The sequence below is a fragment of the Archocentrus centrarchus genome, chromosome 9 (assembly GCF_007364275.1).
Source record: "Archocentrus centrarchus isolate MPI-CPG fArcCen1 chromosome 9, fArcCen1, whole genome shotgun sequence".
Taxonomy (NCBI): Eukaryota; Metazoa; Chordata; class Actinopteri; order Cichliformes; family Cichlidae; genus Archocentrus; species Archocentrus centrarchus.
Window position 1 is genome coordinate 2,836,366 of NC_044354.1, and position 23,001 is coordinate 2,859,366.

The 23,001-nt window shown below is 41.5% G+C and overlaps 3 protein-coding genes across 7 annotated transcripts in view; 2 read left to right on the forward strand and 1 right to left on the reverse strand.

The window, feature by feature from the left end:
• The window catches only part of LOC115786271 (protein shortage in chiasmata 1 ortholog-like), a 233,130-nt gene extending 231,854 nt beyond the window's left edge, over positions 1–1,276 (reverse strand). For all 4 annotated transcript variants that reach the window (XM_030738351.1, XM_030738352.1, XM_030738350.1 and 1 more), the window contains exon 1: positions 1–1,276. The gene's annotated coding sequence lies outside the window, so the exon portion shown is untranslated.
• Positions 1,089–19,489, forward strand: LOC115786273 (golgin subfamily A member 6-like protein 22). Of its 2 annotated transcripts, XM_030738354.1 has the most exons (3): positions 1,089–3,040; positions 18,854–18,887; positions 19,035–19,489. In XM_030738354.1, the coding sequence occupies exons 1-3, from the start codon at positions 1,217–1,219 to the stop codon at positions 19,268–19,270; spliced, it is 2,094 nt and encodes a 697-aa protein (XP_030594214.1). In that variant the 5' UTR covers positions 1,089–1,216; the 3' UTR covers positions 19,271–19,489. The 2 variants fall into 2 exon arrangements, with proteins under 2 accessions (XP_030594214.1, XP_030594215.1); XM_030738355.1 differs by lacking the exons at positions 18,854–18,887; positions 19,035–19,489 and having other exon boundaries at positions 1,089–3,529.
• The window catches only part of LOC115786272 (golgin subfamily A member 6-like protein 22), an 11,841-nt gene continuing 5,888 nt past the window's right edge, over positions 17,049–23,001 (forward strand). Inside the window, exon 1 of the mRNA XM_030738353.1 lies at positions 17,049–18,835. Within this exon, the coding sequence (XP_030594213.1) occupies positions 17,177–18,835 (1,659 nt within the window). The 5' untranslated portion in view covers positions 17,049–17,176. The remainder of the gene's footprint in view (positions 18,836–23,001) is intronic.

A 23,001-nucleotide genomic window follows, 5' to 3' on the forward strand; every position in this document is an offset into this window, starting at 1 on the left:
CTGAATTTTGGCCGCGGCTTTGGTGCGTTCTGAAAAGCAGGTCATGTCTCCAGGTCTTTGGTACTGTCCATCTTTTTACCTCAAATCCCACTTCTGACACCATGAAATGTTGGTAACATTTTTAAGGGTCTCCATGTTCCTTTTGGCCGAAGGTCAATTAAACCTAATAATACATACATTTCAATTGATAATAGTAATCAAACAAGCAGTAAAGTTTAAATTATTATTCACATTCATTCCAAGCAGTTTCTACATCTGAGGAAACCCAGCAGATAGCATCCAGTCAGTCAGTCAAAAATTAAGTGGAATGGCCCTTTAGCCATTTCCCGAATCGGAAGCTGCAATCGGGAACCAACTTCAGCTTCGTAGCTACCTGGACAGCTAACCAAATCACCTCGCCTTCCCCACCGAAATAAATCCCGGAGGAGCTTTTTTTCCCCTTTTAACCTCACAGCTTCCCGCTGTGTTAGCTAATACGCCAGTAGCTAATGTGCTATGAGCTAACTCCGCTGCCACAATCTCGCATTTCAGAATAAAAAATAAATAAAACCTTAATTATCTCCTAGCAGGATAACTTTACTGCACAGGTAATGCCATGAATGAAGAATATTTAACAGAACGGCTTACAGCTCTTACCTTAGAGAAGCTCTGCGGTGCAGATCCACCGGCTGCATCACGAGCACCCGAACAGACCCATTAAGGTCACGTGACTTACGGTACGTACCAACAGCCAAGTACTCTCGGGGGTCCGGGCGATGTCAAAGCGTCTGAACAGACGCTGTACGAAGGCTGTATGCACCGAAAACACGGCGAATAGCGGAGGATTTCAGGTTAACAAAAAACTCTAAAAGTCTCCGACATCAGGTCTGAAAAGCTGCTAAATCTAGCGACAAAGTCGGTAAGTTAGCAACACTGGTCAAACCCTGCAAATGTATTTACAATAAAATGAACACATGTCACGTGACAATCTAATTTTCATAATGCAATGTTTACCGTAACCTTGGTTACGTCGTTAGAATCTTACGTCACCTTCACGGCCCCTGATGGTAACATCAAAGCTTTGATGTTGCAACATGTTGCAACATCAAAGCTTTGATGTTACCATCAGGGGCCGTGAAGGTGGCGTACCTATAAGTAACCACGACAAACTTCAGCAGAACACTTTAAGTCGAGGAGTGAATTTGTAAACAGCATTCGAGCATTCAAACATTTAAAGATGTCTAAGGCGGCACTTCAGAGGAAACAGAGAAAGACAAAGACGGAACAGGAGTTGCAGGGCGAGCTCGATGAATTCACAGAGGTGAAGAGCCAACTCCATGACCTGAAAATTAGACACAAGGATGCGCAGCGCAAAGTCCATGAACTGGAATGTACAAACTACGACACGCAGCGCAAAATCCGTAAACTGGAAGCTACAAACAACGACGCGCAGAGCAAAATCTGTGAACTGGAAGCTTCAAACAAGGACGCGCAGAGCAAAATCTGTGACCTGGAAGCTACAAACAAGGACACGCAGCGCGAAATCCGGGCCATGAAAGGTACATACAAGGCCGCGCAGAGCAAAATCTGTGACCTGGAAACTACAAACCACGATGCGCACCGCAAAATCCGTGAACTGGAATTTACAAACAAGGACGCGCAGCGCAAAATCCGGGGCATGAAAGGTACATACAAGGACGCGCAGCGCAAACTTCACGAGACTGAGGAAGAAGCTAAAGGTATGCAAAAATTGTTTGAAGAAGTCAAGCAAAAAAACGAAATGCTTAAAGAACAGGAAGCTAAACACACAATGGTGCAGTGGAAACTCAGTGACCTGGAACTGACACACAGAGACATGAAGCGCAAACTTCAGGACAAAGTCAAAGAAAAGGCAGATTTGCTAGACAACTTTAATGAAGAACAGCTAAAACATGAAGCAGCGCTTATAAAAAAGGAAGAAGAGAAAAATCTAGAGATAGCTGGTTGGCGGGGAGGGCAACATTTGATGGAACTGTCAATCAGAGGGCTGTACGAGCGAATTCGGAAGGATGAGGAAATGAATAGATGCTTGCAAAAGAAATTGAATGAAGCCCTGCAAACAAATGAAAAAATGCTTAAAGAGAAGAAAGAAGAGGAAGATAAATACAAGGAGTTGCAGAGCGAGCTCCGTGACCTGGAAGTGAAACTTCAGGACGCAGAGAAAGAAAATGAAGAAATGCATAAAGAAAAGAAAGAACAGGAAGATAAACACAAGGAGTTGCAGAGCGAGCTCCGTGACCTGGAAGTGAAACTTCAGGACACAGTGAAAGAACAGGAAGATAAACACAAGGAGTTGCAGAGCGAGCTCCGTGACCTGGAAGTCAAACTTCAGTATACAGAGAAAGAAAATGAAGAAATGCGTAAAGAAAAGAAAGAACAGGAAGATAAACACAAGGAGTTGCAGAGCGAGCTCCGTGACCTGGAAGTCAAACTTCAGTATACAGAGAAAGAAAAGGAAGCAATGCGTAAAGAAAAGAAAGAACAGGAAGATAAACACAAGAAGTTGCAGAGCGAGTTTCGTGACCTGGAAGTGAAACTTCAGGACACAGAGAAAGAAAATGAAGCAATGCGTAAAGAAAAGAAAGAACAGGAAGATAAACACAAGGAGTTGCAGAGCGAGTTTCGTGACCTGGAAGTGAAACTTCAGGACACAGAGAAAGAAAATGAAGAAATGCGTAAAGAAAAGAAAGAACAGGAAGATAAACACAAGGAGTTGCAGAGCGAGTTTCGTGACCTGGAAGTGAAACTTCAGGACACAGAGAAAGAAAAGGAAGCAATGCGTAAAGAAAAGAAAGAACAGGAAGATAAACACAAGGAGTTGCAGAGCGAGCTCCGTGACCTGGAAGTGAAACTTCAGGACACAGAGAAAGAAAAGGAAGAAATGCGTAAAGAAAAGAAAGAACAGGAAGATAAACACAAGGAGTTGCAGAGCGAGCTCCGTGACCTGCATAGCGAGTTTCGTGACCTGGAAGCGACACACGGAGATGTGCAGCGCAAACTTCAGGACACAGAGAAAGAAAATGAAGAAATGCGTAAAGAAAAGAAAGAACAGGAAGATAAATACAAGGAGTTGCAGAGCGAGCTCCGTGACCTGGAAGTAAAACTTAAGAACACAGAGAAAGAAAATGAAGCCTTGCTAAAGAAGCTCAATAATGCCAAGGAAAAAAGTAATAAGATCTGCCAAAAACAGACAGAACTGGAAAAGAAGTACACAGAGTTGGAGAACAAGTACGAAACCCTGCTACGGAACCACACAAGGCTACAGCACCAACACCTGTACACTAAGAAATAAATGAAGGAGGACACACTCTATGACAGCCTTTTTGGCTGAGAGGATTAAAGATGGAGGAAGACATCTCCCCATCCTCCTCTCTCTCTTTCCCTCTTTTCCTTACCCTATCATCCCCAACCTGTTTATTCATCTTTGAGAATACAGGCTAAGGAGGTAGGGTAATAATAATAATAATAATATTACATGTAATATTATATATATAATAATAAAGGAAATCATATGCCATCTAAAACAGTTATTTGTGGATGTCTACTTTTTCCCCTTTGCTTACAGTCTTTGTGCAACACTAGACTAAATGCTTACCACACAAATATGAAAGTTGTATAAAATCTGGTGACCAAAAAGCATTTTTATAGTTTGAAAATGATTATGCTAATCCTTATGAAAATGACCAGAATTATAGATTGCACTCATACTGGTTTGGACCATTACTGAATGTAAGATTAAAATGAATATAACTTATCTAAAGGTTGAAGTCAGGTGTGTTGAGCTGGCTTTCACAGAATGACACTAAAAAGAATGCAGTCATCGAACATGCCAATCAAACCCTCCAAACCTCTCATGTCTGATGTGATGATTAGGGTGTTTAACACATTATTCACATTTAGCTTCTTTTGCACACAGAGTCAACCAATTATGTATTTGAACACATTAAAAAATCTTAAAGACGGTGGCAATGGATGTTAATAGCATTAAATATTTAGGTATCAGAATTCCCCTTTCATTAAATGATTTGTTTCATGCCAACTACAGTAGAACGCTGGATATAATTAAGAAGGATCTTGAACAATGGACGGCTCTGCCTCTGTCCTTCATTGGCTGCATTGAAACTATTCGCATGAATCTCCTGCCAAGATTACTGTATTTGTTCCAGATGTTGCCAATTGGAATACCAAAATCTATGTTCACAGATCTGGATAAAATGATATCAAAATTTATATGGCAGGGCAAGCGCCCCCGTATAAAATATAAAACACTACAGAGAAGTAAGATAGAAGGGGGGCTTAACCTTCCAGTTTTAAAATATTATTTCTGGGCAGCACAATTAAAGCCTTTAATATCATGGATACAAGGGGATTCTCACACAAGATGGCTGAACATTGAACAAACAATGTGCACTGAATCATTATTGCCATTTTTGGACATACCAATAGAGGAACAATCAGTGTGGACTAGAACTACATTAAACATTTGGAACAAAGTACAAGTTGCATTTAAGTTACCAAGAGATTTATCAACATTAACAAATATTGGTCATATTAAATCCTTCACTGCGAACTCCTTAGACAAATGGGCTGATCAGGGGCTCATGTTTTTACATCAGTAAATCAACAGTAATAACCTTATATCATTTGAAGAGTTATGTGGGTATTTCCATCTCCAGAAAAGTGATTTCTTTAGATATCTACAGTTACGTTCTTTTCTGACTACACAGAGTGGGAAAGAGTATTAAATCCCTCACCTATAGAGAATATTCTAATTCAAATCCAAAAAGGTGAACGGGTTAAGAAATTCATAACAAAGTTGTATTTTTCTTCTCTCCCCAGCCCTTCCTTTTTCCCCTGCTTTGCTGCTTTGCTGCTTTAGAGCCTCTCTTCACAGAACTTCCGAACTGGAATTTATAATTATGGATCTGGTCAGCTGGTCTCTCAACCAGAGGTGGCAAAAGTACTGACATTCTGTACTTAAGTAGAAGTACAAGTACTTGTGTTAAAAAATACTTTGGTAAAAGTCGAAGTACTGGTTCAACTTCTTTACTTAAGTAAAAGTAAAAAAGTACAGGCTCTGAAATTTACTCAAAGTAAGAAAGTAAAAGTAGCTCTTTGGGGGACATTTCTACCTGCTATTTTTGTGTAAAGCTAACTGAACCTTATTATATATTATTGTAATAATATAAAATAATACATGAGAACACAAACATTATTCCAATCTAAATTTGCATTCTAATGAATGGACTCAGCTTGAATCACAAATTGTGAAAGGGAATTTAAGCACAGCTCTATTCTCTGTGTCCTCCATAGTAGAGGGTGACTGTGCCTCCACATAAACACAAACATGAGGATACTCAGGGGTTACAGTGGGATTCAGAAGGTGGAGGAACCCTAAGATCAGCTGTAGTGGCTCTGCATGGGGAGAAGAACCACAACTTTCTATTGTGAGCTCCAGTAAATGATGTTGGTGTGCAGGCTGTGATCAGCTGACCTGCTGCTGCTGCTGCTCTGAGGTTTACTGCTCTGTGTGGATGAAGTGAGCTCACAAAGATGTAACCCAGTATTTCACAGCTATCTGAGCTGATCTCCTTCCCCTACACTGACAGCATACAGGCTACAGAAATGTTGGATTCAGTGAATGAATCTCAGCATCAGCAGCTTTGATTCAAACTCATCTCTGCTGCACTGATGTAATCTGTAACTCTGACCATGAACACAAAGTGCACCAACACAGAGCTTTACTGTAAATACAGTACAAGATAACCTGTTTATTACGTACTAAACTGTAGTATTTTCATACAATCTTTGAATAACACAAAGTCAGCATACTTCAGTTTATTTTCCAGTCCTTACCTTTAACTCTAACCTCTCTTCTTCCTCTCCTGTCCTCTTTCTCCATCTCTGAGTGAACTTCTCTCTCTTTGCTCTCCCTGAAATACAGCAGCTCTTCTTTTAGCTAGCAGACACACTGTGTGACAAACTGCACACACTTTGTGTGTTTGCTGATATTTGTTGAGCATTTAGAAACGTTGCATTTACCTGCCACACGTTACTCCCTTCATGCTCGCTCCTCTTCAGTACCGCTAGCTAAGCTGTTTATGTCCCGCGAGCATAACTTACGGACTCGGTCCGGCCCGCTGTGACCCCTGATTATAGCGCTATAAATGAGACATTAATTATATGGGTTTGTGTATTTAATCCCTTTGTACCCGATAAGCCCCGGTGATGGAGGATACGCCAGTACGATTGTCTCTTATATGTTAATATTCCTCCGTTTAGGCTCAGATCGCTTGATGACTGACGGCGCACTGACCGGAAACGCAAACTTCTCCCTGACGTGTTAAAAAGTAACGAGTCTGTTTGAAAATGTAAGAAGTAGAAAGTACCGATACTTGTGTAAAAATGTAGGGAGTAAAAGTAAAAAGTAGTCAGAAAAATAAATACTTAAGTAAAGTACAGATACCTAAAAAATCTACTTAAGTACAGTAACGAAGTATTAGTACTTCGTTACTTCCCACCTCTGCTCTCAACACCATTGTTTTGATCAATTTTTCACCATGAGGAGATTGGGGGAAGGAGAACCCTATTCCCTCTTTATCAATTGACATTCCAGCTGGCTACATTATGGATTCCTGTGTGGTGTGGAAGATGACGTGCCTGGCCGTATTGTCAATGGAATACACACACATTTGGCTTATTGACACTGGGGTTTCTCCGAATTGGACCGGGAGATACCTGGTTTGTCGTTGCAATTCAGGAAGTCTAGGCAGCTGTCTGGCCTTGGTAAGGCTGCTTATGACGGGAACGCGGGAAGGGTACAGACTCAAACTCAGACTCTGTATATCTGGAGCTGATTCTGAGGGGTAAGATCTTGGAGATGTACGTATCTGTTTCTGCACGGCGAAGGAACGAACCAAGAAGATTCGGATGAATTGGATTTTTCGCCACAGAGAGGTGCCAGTAAGACTGAAGGCTGTCAACAATTTAATCAGTACAGTCTGTACCAAAACAAGTCATAGAGTCAGGAATTTGGCTCCCTGACGTCCTTGGACTGCCGCTTATCAACTTGTCTCCGGGATGTTTGTAAACAGAGGCTCTACCCCCCCCCCCCCCCCCCGCTGTCCTGTCTTCTTCTGACCTGTGTTGGACTGATCTCCCTGACCTAGCTGCTGATGAACTCTACATCTTATCAGAACTGTTAGCTGAGGAGGGAGTTTGAGTCAGCCCCACAGTAACCCGACCCCCCCCTCGCCTCCGCTGGCTCCCCTGTCCATCCCTCCCCACCCTAGTGCTCCCATGCTATATGTTTCTGCTCTGTCGCAGAGGTTTTTGTAACCTTATACTGTGTATGTGTGTATGTATACAAAGTATGAGATGATTTTTTTCCTCACTCATCCCTATATGTTTTCACTATTGTTTCTGTTTTTTAATGGCAGCGCCTCCAGAAGGGGGGGCAGCACGGCCACAGTTCACCTATAGCATAGCTGATAACTCTATAACTAAACACATAAACACCGCCATGAGAACTCCCATGATCCTTTGCTCTGACGCTAAACCCAGTGTGCAGGCTACGATACAGAAAAAAACAAACGTATTTTTAAGTTGTGCTGTTTCCACAGCATGTTTCTGTGCTGACTTTAGACTCTTTGTGCAGGCAAGCAGTTAGAAGATATGCCCTATGGTGCTGAAAGCTGGTGTAGATGCTTTTGGGTAAAATAAAAAGTAGTTTAAGTTTATTTATCCAGGTCAAAAGACAGGCTTAACCATCAAGTTGTGGATTTTAAATCGTACATAGGAGTGGGGAGTGATCATAGGAGGGGTGATACAGAAGATTATGGTATCATTCAATGCACACTGTGGTTAAAGTGTGTGAAAAACGCATATCTTTAATGATTACAGATGCAGCCACTGAAAATTTCCGGCCGATCCGTGACGCGACCTTGGCCGGTCCTTGGCCGATTCGTGGCCGAACCTCGGCCTAAACGCGATCCCCCGCTAATGACGTAGGAATTCCGGCCACTGGTGGGAACGCCCCTAAGCAGCATTTGGGGAAAATGGTGGTAATGTCTTGTTTATCCACCAGGAGGAGCAGTAATAGTGGAAGCGCATTCATTAGCAGCCCGCTGTATACTGTACCAAGGATCCTCACATCATTGAACTGTAATTGTAAGCGGAACTGTCCATTAAAAACAATAGAAAGATGAGAGTAAAGCGGTCATTATAGTGGAGCGGTGAGTATTGTCTGGAGGGACGGGCTGGGCTTGAAGTTCAGCCCGGGACCTCGGACAGGCTGTGAGCGCTGCACCGCCAGCGAAACTGGGTAAAAAAATAATTAAAATAATTCTGATCACCAGCCGGTTTGGCCTGGCAATGACCTGGGAAGCCTTATCCTCTCATCAGTGTCACATTGTTCTTCCAAGTCTTCTCAATGTTAAGCTTTTTGTTTGTTTATATTTTCCCTTTTATTTTATAATCAAAACTGCGACCAAAATGGCTATAAAAGGCCTTTTCTTAAAGGATAAAGTGGTGTTTGAGCCACAGTTACGACGGAGCGGCGGCTCTTTGAAATGGGACGCAGCCTTCCTGCGGCAGACAGCTAGCAGCAGGAACCGGACGCGCCAGGTTAGCCTAAGAAGCTACTGAGGCGTCCGTGACAACCACCATAGAAACAGCCTTTTAAGACCGTTTTAAAAACATCCTCAGAGTTCAAACGAGCAAAAATATATGATTTGAAACAGTTACAGCCGCAGAGCTGTGGCGGCTTCTTTAAACGTTGTTTACATAGATGATCATGAATGATACGATGTAGCTAGCAGTGTAGCTAGCAGTGAATGAGGTGACGTCATTGTGTGCGCATTTCACAGCTGTCTGTCTCAGTCTGTTGTTGTTATTATTCTAATTAACATGTGTTTACTTTCTCTGGACCATCTCAGGTCCACCGTTACAATTTCAGCCTACAAAATGATTTAAATATGAACACACACTCTAACATCAGTGCGCTTTATGAAGTCCAATCCTTAAAATAAATATTATGTTTGTAAACATTCATGTCTCTGAAATAAGTACAGATGTTCATGTTTGTCATTACCATTTTATTTGTTTAGAGAATTGTGAACTTCACATTGTGTATCTAATCAGAGTCTCAGCAACCTTCAGTCAGAGACTGAGACTGGATCACAGCTTTAACCTCTGCAGAGTCACAGACAGACACAAACCTTCCAAATCACACACAAGCAGCCCAGTCTCATCATTTTTGGATGCCTCTACGGTACACTACACTGTGATCAATATATTAAAAATTATAAATGAAAAGATAACATTCACATAAAGCTGTTTGAAAGTAAAATTAATAGGTACTTTCCAATAATATTTTTAAGGATCTCTGTCAGAGACCAGACAGAGCCATGACTCTCAAGAACCAGAGACTGAAATATGGAAAGAAAAAAAAAATCCCTATGAGAAATAAATGTGCAACAGTAAATATTTTGTGCAGTGGAAAATAAACGTTTTGAATCAAAAGCTTCGGATATCATCAAACCAGAAATATAGAACTCATTTTTTTCTTTAATAACACACCTTAGCATGCAGTAATATGACACGTTTCCAAACAACAATACATAGATTTTATTCAATGTTTTGATTGTGGCAGTGAAAACACATGTTGCTGTGCACTGAGACCATGAAGCCCACTTCTCTGAAGCAGCTTCTTCTTCTTCTTGGCATCAAAACAGAGGTGGGAGAAATCTACCAAAAGGAGAAAGAACATCTGAGGTGAAACCAGTCAGGACAAATGATTAAATTATATATAGTAGTTCAATACAGCCTCTCAGGTAGCTTTGTGCTGATTTCAGCTCACTGCTCCTGTCTGTGGACCCGTGGTTTTTATGTTTGTAACCACTTAACTTCCATTCATCTATTTAACTCAGGGAGGAGAAATGTCAGGTTGGTGCAGCTGGTGAGTTTAGGAGGGAGGTGCGTTTGGTTCTCTGTTGTCATTATCTGAAAGATTTGGTTCACCCTGTGGCTGGGCTGTATCTGGGGTTATGTTGGACCTGTCACACTTAGCAAGTTTCCCAGGTTGGTCTTTATGGTTTAGAACTTCTAGCTCTGGAGCAGCATCTGTGGCTGTGTAGGGTCCTGTTGGTTTTTGCTGTTTCTCCAGATCTGCGTTGGAAATTAGGTTATTGATCTCAGTGCATTCCCAAACAGGCTGAACAAGGTTATATATCGTCACCCTCCTAAAAAAATGGTCAAAGACATTTTTAAAATTTTATTTTTGTCTAAATTAAATTTTCAACATTCGGTTCAGTTTTTTGTGTTTTCTGAAAAGCCTGAAAAAAATCAAGGGAGGGTGACGACATGTTTCATGGCTAAATAACATAACTGCTGCAGTCTGATGGTGACAGCGAGATCTGAAGCAGTGGGTGACGAGGAAGAGGAGGAATACAACAATTTGAAGAGATCCCTCAGTCTACAGTCAGCACAACGGCTACATTAGTGGCTGTTTGAGTTTCCTTCCATCTGCTGTGAACCTGAAGCACGGAGAACACAAAACATCTCTTCAAAATCTGGGATCTCAATTACAAATTTGTTCTTATTAAAGGTGAAATATGTGTTGTGACCTGGCTTTTTATACACCTGGCGACCCTGGGTCATCAGTGGTAACCCATCCCCACCCCCACACCCATCCCACACACATTCCGATCTACTGGCCCCGTGTACATAACAAAAGGTGGCCTAATGAGATGTAAACTGCCATTTGGAGGCGCTTGGTAGAAAAAGGAGTAGTGTGAAAATGCTGGTAGTTCTAGTGGTCCAAGTTGTTCACCCACTCTACTCTAAGTCTCAGAGTGGGCTTGGTTTGTGGCCTGAACTTGAGTTCAAGCTTCTCCAAACTCCACTGGTGTTGCTCTGCAGTAGCTGGTCCTCCATCTTCTTTCTGTAGGTGTTTTTTCCATCCCTGATTTTCCTTCTGAGATCCTTCTGCACAGCTCTCAGCTCCTCCTTATTTCCTGATCTAAAGGCTCTCTTCTTCTCCTTCAGGAGAGCCTTTGTTTCAGAGCCACAGTTATGTACAACAAGTAATACTCAAGTGAATGTTAAACATGTATTAAAAGAAAAATGATTCAGCTCAGCTCACAAGAAACTGCTGGATACTATTCTGGAAATGCCTAATGAATACAAGGCCACTGTGAGCAATGACAAACCTTTAAACATGATAATCAAAAAGTACACATTAAGTATCATTGCTCACCTTTATTTATGAGAGTGTCACTTCTCAAAATGATTGCATGCTGTCAGCTCTCATGGGTGAAGTTTGGCTTTGAGGGTTGGAGAAGAAGCTTTCCAGCACCTTTGGATTTCCAATTCAGTTCTGAAAGAGCAAAGACACAAACTACAATGATGTATGAACTGGACATGTTTGATTGTTGCTGCAGCACAAAACAGGTTTATAAACTGAATCAGTAACAAAATTATGGTGTTGAAAGTAAGTAGCCTGATGATTCTAGATTAGTGACTCCAAAGCAGGCTGAGTCAAAACCTGAGATGGAGACTGGGTTTGTTTAAAGCTGAGGACAGTGAATCAGTCCCTGCTCACTGACAGGATTCCCAGAGTCTGGAAGCTTCTCCATGATGGGAATGTAATACACTGCAAGTTTCAGCTCATTCTCAGGTGCTGGCAGGTTTCATGGATCCTCGTGTTTGTCACAGAGGATTAAAGGCAGCCAGACTTTCAGTTTTATGTGTATAGTGCCAAATCACAACAGTCACCTCAAGGCTCTTTCCACAGAGGAGCTGAAGGCTCTGCATCCCATTCTACTCTTAAGTATCATAGGAACCACAAGTAAGCCAGCAGTCTGAAGTATAAACAGACTGCTCTTTGTTTAAATATTGAATATAAGAAACTTGCAAATATAAGGTTTGTTTACAGTGAATATAAAGAAATCACGGGAACCTCCCCAGCAGTCTAGGCCTATAGCAGCATAACTAAGAGAGGCTTCAGGGTCACCTGATCCAGCAACTGTGTTCAGACCAGTATCATTTTATTTTACATTGTGATAAGCCTGGGTCAGTTCAGTGCAGATTAAATGAAGCACTGTACTCGCAGATATTGAATATGGATGCACTGAAGCTCATCAGGATATTTATTTGGAATCTGTGGCTGAAAATAATCATTTTACTTAACTAGTAAGTCCAGAAGCTCATATTTCTGTCATAACATTGTTTAATAGTGAACGCTTTCCTACGATATCCGCTAACATTTGCACAGAAAATTTAAGCTAGCGTCTCAAAGACGGCAAAACCCGCAATAATCTCTACAAATGCATCTCAGAGTTGGGATATCAGCGCTCTCTTACACCACATTAATCTAATTTCAAGTGCTTATTGAACTCACGGCCGTAATAATATCACTATATAAACGCTGTCCATTGAAATCCTCTTACCTGAACACTGCAGCATCCGCCGGAAGTCAGCGAGCATGGCTTCTGTAGTCCTTCTTCTGTAGTCCTTCGTCTGTAGTCCTTCTCTGTCAGTGATCCTCCGTTAGAACGATAACTACCTTCTCGACTGACTACGAGGTGCAGACGGCCCTTGCTGGCCCATATTTACAGGCCTGAAAACCGCTAATAAAGTCAGTAATTACCTGATAACATCCGAAGCGGGTGAACTAATGCAATTAGCTGGACAGCAACGGGAATACGCGTGACCATGGTTACGGCCGATGGGGTGATGGGTACTGTAGTTCATTTATTTATTCATCGTTGGTTCATGGATTTAACACAGAGGGAAAACGGCTTCAGACCACGGAACTCACAGAAAAAATTGGACACCGAATATAGCACTAACCATAAACACGTAAATATAAATTTAGACCTAAAAAGCCCCACAAATGTCATCGTTACAACCATAAGCAGCACCCCACATTAAATGAAACGAGGAGAAATTCATGTCAAAAGGAAAAGTGGCGGTTAAGGATCGCAATTAAAGGCATAATTCAGCTTCTGAGCTTCCAGTTCAAAAGAAAAGGGGGGAAAAAAGGGGGACAGGGGCAAAAAAAAAAAAAAAAAAACTATACTGCAGCTTAGAAGCCGTGCTCAGAGGCACGAACTTTATCCCACTGCATTTCAGGCAGGTTAGAAGTCGTGCCGAGTAACACGAAAAAAAGAGGGAATTCGTGTTCATGAGCACGAATCAATAGCTTAAATTTCGTGACTACTGCACGAACTGCCGTGAGACCGGGTTGGCTCAGCGCAGCACCGCTTCTTTTTTAACCTACTGTATTTATTTACTTATTTAGTTAAAAGATGAAGTGAAACAAAGGAATCTTTTGGTGATTCGCAATGGAAATGTGTGAAAGGTCATACTGACAAAAATTTTAGGCATCTATTTTAGGTTTTCAAAACTTGATACTTCACCAAAACTTTTTTGAATCACAGAACTCAACGTTTTTGTTAAGAAGGCGCCACCTTTTGGTGACAGTCTACAATTGAGGGAAAGGGGTGTGTTCATGCTGGAAAGTAGATACGCCCAGGAGAAGGAGGGGGACTTCCAGCCCGACGACAGCAGGACGTCGGCCAGCTGGGGGCTGGACTTCAGCTGGCCGACGTCTGGCTGGATGCGGCAACATTAGGTGGCTGCATCTGTAAATGATCTTCTACACTCCTTAGTGTTTTAGGGAAATAGCTCCTGATGTTATTCAACTCCTCCTGTCAGGGGTTCTTGTCGAACTTACATTTGATCAAAACAACGGTGCATGTGAAGTTTTTGATTCTTTATGAATAAAAACAATTTAGGCCTTGCATGACTGAGACTTTGGGGCTTTTTTAGGGACGTACATCTATTTGATACTTTATTGATCCCACAATGGGGAAATTACAGTTAACAGAACACCCATCCAAGAAGACAAACAGAACAAACATGGGGAGATAGGTGAACTGTGGCCATGCTGTCCCCCTTCTGGAGGCGCTGCCATTAAAAAGACAGAAACAATAGTGAAAACATATAGGGTTGAGTGAGGAAAAAAAAACTCATCTCATACTTTGTATACATATGCACATACACAGTATAAGGTTACAAAAACCTCTGCGACAGAGCAGAAACATATTTGCACATTTAAAGCCAGGATAGCAATATGGTGGGTAAGGTCAGGGTCAGGAGGGGGTGCAGACGGAGATGAGAGGGTGGGGGCAATGTGAAGCCAGATGCCAGCTCCTAGCCAAAACAGTTCACTGATAGTGAAGGAATTTCATCAGCGGCCGTGGTACACCAGATCCAGCTTCACAAATCACAAAGTGGAGTGGGGGTAATACTAATCTAAACCTGTGATGTTTTACTTTATGTTCTGACTTTATCGAGTCAAATTTATAATGTTGAATGATGAGAAACTAATGCCATGATCCTTTTCACAGTGATGACGGGTTTATTATTATTATTATTATTGAATAAAAACAGACTATTCAAAAGTTTTACTGTGGATTTAAAAAAAAACAGAAACTAAAGTAACACACACACACACACACACACACACACACACACACACACACACACACACACACACACACACACACACACACACACTGGTAATTGGGAATGAATAGTTAAAGTGTACATGGATGAGTGCCGACCTCTTTGTAGCTGAAAATTAGAGTCAGTTAGTGTTTTTAAGAAAATGCAGATGTGATAACAAATAGAACACAAGATTGCTCTAAGAACCCCCCCCCCCCCCACCTTAGATAGGAAAATACACAGCTATTGCTTTAACCATAGTTTTTGTTTGTTTGGGGCATAGTATGTGATGTTTTATGAATGAAAAGATGTTTAAACATATATTGCACTGTGTTTTCCATGAGGAATGCAGAGTTAAAAATGAGCAGTCTGTACAGTTTTTAACATTGATTTTTATTTCAACCCCATAAACCAAAAATACAGAGAATGTATTACATACACATCCTGTGTTTGCCTAGCCAATAGTTTTCCACACACACACACACACACACACACACACACACACACACACACACACACACACACACACACACACACTGGTAATTGGGAATGAATAGTTAAAGTGTACATGGATGAGTGCCGACCTCTTTGTACCTGAAAATTAGAGTCAGTTAGTGTTTTTAAGAAAATGCAGATGTGATAACAAATAGAACACAAGATTGCTCTAAGATAGTTTTCCACCATGAGAAGCTCTGCTGGTAAGTCCTCAAAGAAATGCTCCTCCCTCAGTTCATGATACACACTGTCTATTGCATCTGCAGCATTTTCTCCCAAGGAAAGTGTGATGTTTTTTTTGTGTGATGTTGAAAACAGTCCATCAGCTAGTCTCACCATGTCCATAAGCATCCACGGCTCATGGGTAGACACACCTCACCCCCTTCACGGTGGAGCACATCGACACACTGCGCTCCCCCCCCTCCCATTCAGGAGGTAAGAGTTCATGTGTGTCCGGACGTCACTTTGCCGGCTGTCCGTCCGGACCTTTCACTTCATTCTCAAAAGCGCTTCAACACAATATCAACAATACGGACACTGAAACCCCCAAAACAAAAACATACTCAGAGCAGACAGCTCTCAGCTCCACACACACACACACACACACACACACTGACACACGGCCCGCTGCCACACAGACACACATACACACAGACCGGTCTCACACACACACAAGGCCTCTCAGTCTGAACTCCACGGTGCACCTCTCCAGTTAAAACATGCAAAGACATAACACAGCACAAAAGCCTGCTCAACCAGTGATCATTAATGTAAATAATGCAACATTTTTCCCTTTAGCAGTCAATTGAGACCCTTTGTTTCCCACAAGTTCTTTATTTGAAGGCAAGATGACAGTTTTCTCTTTTCCTCGGGCCTGGGCAGAACTTACAATACTCCCAGAGAGCATCAAATTTATGCAGAAAAATCTCTGCTTACCTGAATTTTGGCCGCGGCTTTGGTGCGTTCTGAAAAGCAGGTCATGTCTCCAGGTCTTTGGTACTGTCCATCTTTTTACCTCAAATCCCACTTCTGACACCATGAAATGTTGGTAACATTTTTAAGGGTCTCCATGTTCCTTTTGGCCGAAGGTCAATTAAACCTAATAATACATACATTTCAATTGATAATAGTAATCAAACAAGCAGTAAAGTTTAAATTATTATTCACATTCATTCCAAGCAGTTTCTACATCTGAGGAAACCCAGCAGATAGCATCCAGTCAGTCAGTCAAAAATTAAGTGGAATGGCCCTTTAGCCATTTCCCGAATCGGAAGCTGCAATCGGGAACCAACTTCAGCTTCGTAGCTACCTGGACAGCTAACCAAATCACCTCGCCTTCCCCACCGAAATAAATCCCGGAGGAGCTTTTTTTCCCCTTTTAACCTCACAGCTTCCCGCTGTGTTAGCTAATACGCCAGTAGCTAATGTGCTATGAGCTAACTCCGCTGCCACAATCTCGCATTTCAGAATAAAAAATAAATAAAACCTTAATTATCTCCTAGCAGGATAACTTTACTGCACAGGTAATGCCATGAATGAAGAATATTTAACAGAACGGCTTACAGCTCTTACCTTAGAGAAGCTCTGCGGTGCAGATCCACCGGCTGCATCACGAGCACCCGAACAGACCCATTAAGGTCACGTGACTTACGGTACGTACCAACAGCCAAGTACTCTCGGGGGTCCGGGCGATGTCAAAGCGTCTGAACAGACGCTGTACGAAGGCTGTATGCACCGAAAACACGGCGAATAGCGGAGGATTTCAGGTTAACAAAAAACTCTAAAAGTCTCCGACATCAGGTCTGAAAAGCTGCTAAATCTAGCGACAAAGTCGGTAAGTTAGCAACACTGGTCAAACCCTGCAAATGTATTTACAATAAAATGAACACATGTCACGTGACAATCTAATTTTCATAATGCAATGTTTACCGTAACCTTGGTTACGTCGTTAGAATCTTACGTCACCTTCACGGCCCCTGATGGTAACATCAAAGCTTTGATGTTGCAACATGTTGCAACATCAAAGCTTTGATGTTACCATCAGGGGCCGTGAAGGTGGCGTACCTATAAGTAACCACGACAAACTTCAGCAGAACACTTTAAGTCGAGGAGTGAATTTGTAAACAGCATTCGAGCATTCAAACATTTAAAGATGTCTAAGGCGGCACTTCAGAGGAAACAGAGAAAGACAAAGACGGAACAGGAGTTGCAGGGCGAGCTCGATGAATTCACAGAGGTGAAGAGCCAACTCCATGACCTGAAAATTAGACACAAGGATGCGCAGCGCAAAGTCCATGAACTGGAATGTACAAACTACGACACGCAGCGCAAAATCCGTAAACTGGAAGCTACAAACAACGACGCGCAGAGCAAAATCTGTGAACTGGAAGCTTCAAACAAGGACGCGCAGAGCAAAATCTGTGACCTGGAAGCTACAAACAAGGACACGCAGCGCGAAATCCGGGCCATGAAAGGTACATACAAGGCCGCGCAGAGCAAAATCTGTGACCTGGAAACTACAAACCACGATGCGCACCGCAAAATCCGTGAACTGGAATTTACAAACAAGGACGCGCAGCGCAAAATCCGGGGCATGAAAGGTACATACAAGGACGCGCAGCGCAAACTTCACGAGACTGAGGAAGAAGCTAAAGGTATGCAAAAATTGTTTGAAGAAGTCAAGCAAAAAAACGAAATGCTTAAAGAACAGGAAGCTAAACACACAATGGTGCAGTGGAAACTCAGTGACCTGGAACTGACACACAGAGACATGAAGCGCAAACTTCAGGACAAAGTCAAAGAAAAGGCAGATTTGCTAGACAACTTTAATGAAGAACAGCTAAAACATGAAGCAGCGCTTATAAAAAAGGAAGAAGAGAAAAATCTAGAGATAGCTGGTTGGCGGGGAGGGCAACATTTGATGGAACTGTCAATCAGAGGGCTGTACGAGCGAATTCGGAAGGATGAGGAAATGAATAGATGCTTGCAAAAGAAATTGAATGAAGCCCTGCAAACAAATGAAAAAATGCTTAAAGAGAAGAAAGAAGAGGAAGATAAATACAAGGAGTTGCAGAGCGAGCTCCGTGACCTGGAAGTGAAACTTCAGGACGCAGAGAAAGAAAATGAAGAAATGCATAAAGAAAAGAAAGAACAGGAAGATAAACACAAGGAGTTGCAGAGCGAGCTCCGTGACCTGGAAGTGAAACTTCAGGACACAGTGAAAGAACAGGAAGATAAACACAAGGAGTTGCAGAGCGAGCTCCGTGACCTGGAAGTCAAACTTCAGTATACAGAGAAAGAAAATGAAGAAATGCGTAAAGAAAAGAAAGAACAGGAAGATAAACACAAGGAGTTGCAGAGCGAGCTCCGTGACCTGGAAGTCAAACTTCAGTATACAGAGAAAGAAAAGGAAGCAATGCGTAAAGAAAAGAAAGAACAGGAAGATAAACACAAGAAGTTGCAGAGCGAGTTTCGTGACCTGGAAGTGAAACTTCAGGACACAGAGAAAGAAAAGGAAGCAATGCGTAAAGAAAAGAAAGAACAGGAAGATAAACACAAGGAGTTGCAGAGCGAGTTTCGTGACCTGGAAGTGAAACTTCAGGACACAGAGAAAGAAAATGAAGAAATGCGTAAAGAAAAGAAAGAACAGGAAGATAAACACAAGAAGTTGCAGAGCGAGTTTCGTGACCTGGAAGTGAAACTTCAGGACACAGAGAAAGAAAAGGAAGCAATGCGTAAAGAAAAGAAAGAACAGGAAGATAAACACAAGGAGTTGCAGAGCGAGCTCCGTGACCTGGAAGTGAAACTTCAGGACACAGAGAAAGAAAAGGAAGAAATGCGTAAAGAAAAGAAAGAACAGGAAGATAAACACAAGGAGTTGCAGAGCGAGCTCCGTGACCTGCATAGCGAGTTTCGTGACCTGGAAGCGACACACGGAGATGTGCAGCGCAAACTTCAGGACACAGAGAAAGAAAATGAAGAAATGCGTAAAGAAAAGAAAGAACAGGAAGATAAATACAAGGAGTTGCAGAGCGAGCTCCGTGACCTGGAAGTAAAACTTAAGAACACAGAGAAAGAAAATGAAGCCTTGCTAAAGAAGCTCAATAATGCCAAGGAAAAAAGTAATAAGATCTGCCAAAAACAGACAGAACTGGAAAAGAAGTACACAGAGTTGGAGAACAAGTACGAAACCCTGCTACGGAACCACACAAGGCTACAGCACCAACACCTGTACACTAAGAAATAAATGAAGGAGGACACACTCTATGACAGCCTTTTTGGCTGAGAGGATTAAAGATGGAGGAAGACATCTCCCCATCCTCCTCTCTCTCTTTCCCTCTTTTCCTTACCCTATCATCCCCAACCTGTTTATTCATCTTTGAGAATACAGGCTAAGGAGGTAGGGTAATAATAATAATAATAATATTACATGTAATATTATATATATAATAATAAAGGAAATCATATGCCATCTAAAACAGTTATTTGTGGATGTCTACTTTTTCCCCTTTGCTTACAGTCTTTGTGCAACACTAGACTAAATGCTTACCACACAAATATGAAAGTTGTATAAAATCTGGTGACCAAAAAGCATTTTTATAGTTTGAAAATGATTATGCTAATCCTTATGAAAATGACCAGAATTATAGATTGCACTCATACTGGTTTGGACCATTACTGAATGTAAGATTAAAATGAATATAACTTATCTAAAGGTTGAAGTCAGGTGTGTTGAGCTGGCTTTCACAGAATGACACTAAAAAGAATGCAGTCATCGAACATGCCAATCAAACCCTCCAAACCTCTCATGTCTGATGTGATGATTAGGGTGTTTAACACATTATTCACATTTAGCTTCTTTTGCACACAGAGTCAACCAATTATGTATTTGAACACATTAAAAAATCTTAAAGACGGTGGCAATGGATGTTAATAGCATTAAATATTTAGGTATCAGAATTCCCCTTTCATTAAATGATTTGTTTCATGCCAACTACAGTAGAACGCTGGATATAATTAAGAAGGATCTTGAACAATGGACGGCTCTGCCTCTGTCCTTCATTGGCTGCATTGAAACTATTCGCATGAATCTCCTGCCAAGATTACTGTATTTGTTCCAGATGTTGCCAATTGGAATACCAAAATCTATGTTCACAGATCTGGATAAAATGATATCAAAATTTATATGGCAGGGCAAGCGCCCCCGTATAAAATATAAAACACTACAGAGAAGTAAGATAGAAGGGGGGCTTAACCTTCCAGTTTTAAAATATTATTTCTGGGCAGCACAATTAAAGCCTTTAATATCATGGATACAAGGGGATTCTCACACAAGATGGCTGAACATTGAACAAACAATGTGCACTGAATCATTATTGCCATTTTTGGACATACCAATAGAGGAACAATCAGTGTGGACTAGAACTACATTAAACATTTGGAACAAAGTACAAGTTGCATTTAAGTTACCAAGAGATTTATCAACATTAACAAATATTGGTCATATTAAATCCTTCACTGCGAACTCCTTAGACAAATGGGCTGATCAGGGGCTCATGTTTTTACATCAGTAAATCAACAGTAATAACCTTATATCATTTGAAGAGTTATGTGGGTATTTCCATCTCCAGAAAAGTGATTTCTTTAGATATCTACAGTTACGTTCTTTTCTGACTACACAGAGTGGGAAAGAGTATTAAATCCCTCACCTATAGAGAATATTCTAATTCAAATCCAAAAAGGTGAACGGGTTAAGAAATTCATAACAAAGTTGTATTTTTCTTCTCTCCCCAGCCCTTCCTTTTTCCCCTGCTTTGCTGCTTTGCTGCTTTAGAGCCTCTCTTCACAGAACTTCCGAACTGGAATTTATAATTATGGATCTGGTCAGCTGGTCTCTCAACCAGAGGTGGCAAAAGTACTGACATTCTGTACTTAAGTAGAAGTACAAGTACTTGTGTTAAAAAATACTTTGGTAAAAGTCGAAGTACTGGTTCAACTTCTTTACTTAAGTAAAAGTAAAAAAGTACAGGCTCTGAAATTTACTCAAAGTAAGAAAGTAAAAGTAGCTCTTTGGGGGACATTTCTACCTGCTATTTTTGTGTAAAGCTAACTGAACCTTATTATATATTATTGTAATAATATAAAATAATACATGAGAACACAAACATTATTCCAATCTAAATTTGCATTCTAATGAATGGACTCAGCTTGAATCACAAATTGTGAAAGGGAATTTAAGCACAGCTCTATTCTCTGTGTCCTCCATAGTAGAGGGTGACTGTGCCTCCACATAAACACAAACATGAGGATACTCAGGGGTTACAGTGGGATTCAGAAGGTGGAGGAACCCTAAGATCAGCTGTAGTGGCTCTGCATGGGGAGAAGAACCACAACTTTCTATTGTGAGCTCCAGTAAATGATGTTGGTGTGCAGGCTGTGATCAGCTGACCTGCTGCTGCTGCTGCTCTGAGGTTTACTGCTCTGTGTGGATGAAGTGAGCTCACAAAGATGTAACCCAGTATTTCACAGCTATCTGAGCTGATCTCCTTCCCCTACACTGACAGCATACAGGCTACAGAAATGTTGGATTCAGTGAATGAATCTCAGCATCAGCAGCTTTGATTCAAACTCATCTCTGCTGCACTGATGTAATCTGTAACTCTGACCATGAACACAAAGTGCACCAACACAGAGCTTTACTGTAAATACAGTACAAGATAACCTGTTTATTACGTACTAAACTGTAGTATTTTCATACAATCTTTGAATAACACAAAGTCAGCATACTTCAGTTTATTTTCCAGTCCTTACCTTTAACTCTAACCTCTCTTCTTCCTCTCCTGTCCTCTTTCTCCATCTCTGAGTGAACTTCTCTCTCTTTGCTCTCCCTGAAATACAGCAGCTCTTCTTTTAGCTAGCAGACACACTGTGTGACAAACTGCACACACTTTGTGTGTTTGCTGATATTTGTTGAGCATTTAGAAACGTTGCATTTACCTGCCACACGTTACTCCCTTCATGCTCGCTCCTCTTCAGTACCGCTAGCTAAGCTGTTTATGTCCCGCGAGCATAACTTACGGACTCGGTCCGGCCCGCTGTGACCCCTGATTATAGCGCTATAAATGAGACATTAATTATATGGGTTTGTGTATTTAATCCCTTTGTACCCGATAAGCCCCGGTGATGGAGGATACGCCAGTACGATTGTCTCTTATATGTTAATATTCCTCCGTTTAGGCTCAGATCGCTTGATGACTGACGGCGCACTGACCGGAAACGCAAACTTCTCCCTGACGTGTTAAAAAGTAACGAGTCTGTTTGAAAATGTAAGAAGTAGAAAGTACCGATACTTGTGTAAAAATGTAGGGAGTAAAAGTAAAAAGTAGTCAGAAAAATAAATACTTAAGTAAAGTACAGATACCTAAAAAATCTACTTAAGTACAGTAACGAAGTATTAGTACTTCGTTACTTCCCACCTCTGCTCTCAACACCATTGTTTTGATCAATTTTTCACCATGAGGAGATTGGGGGAAGGAGAACCCTATTCCCTCTTTATCAATTGACATTCCAGCTGGCTACATTATGGATTCCTGTGTGGTGTGGAAGATGACGTGCCTGGCCGTATTGTCAATGGAATACACACACATTTGGCTTATTGACACTGGGGTTTCTCCGAATTGGACCGGGAGATACCTGGTTTGTCGTTGCAATTCAGGAAGTCTAGGCAGCTGTCTGGCCTTGGTAAGGCTGCTTATGACGGGAACGCGGGAAGGGTACAGACTCAAACTCAGACTCTGTATATCTGGAGCTGATTCTGAGGGGTAAGATCTTGGAGATGTACGTATCTGTTTCTGCACGGCGAAGGAACGAACCAAGAAGATTCGGATGAATTGGATTTTTCGCCACAGAGAGGTGCCAGTAAGACTGAAGGCTGTCAACAATTTAATCAGTACAGTCTGTACCAAAACAAGTCATAGA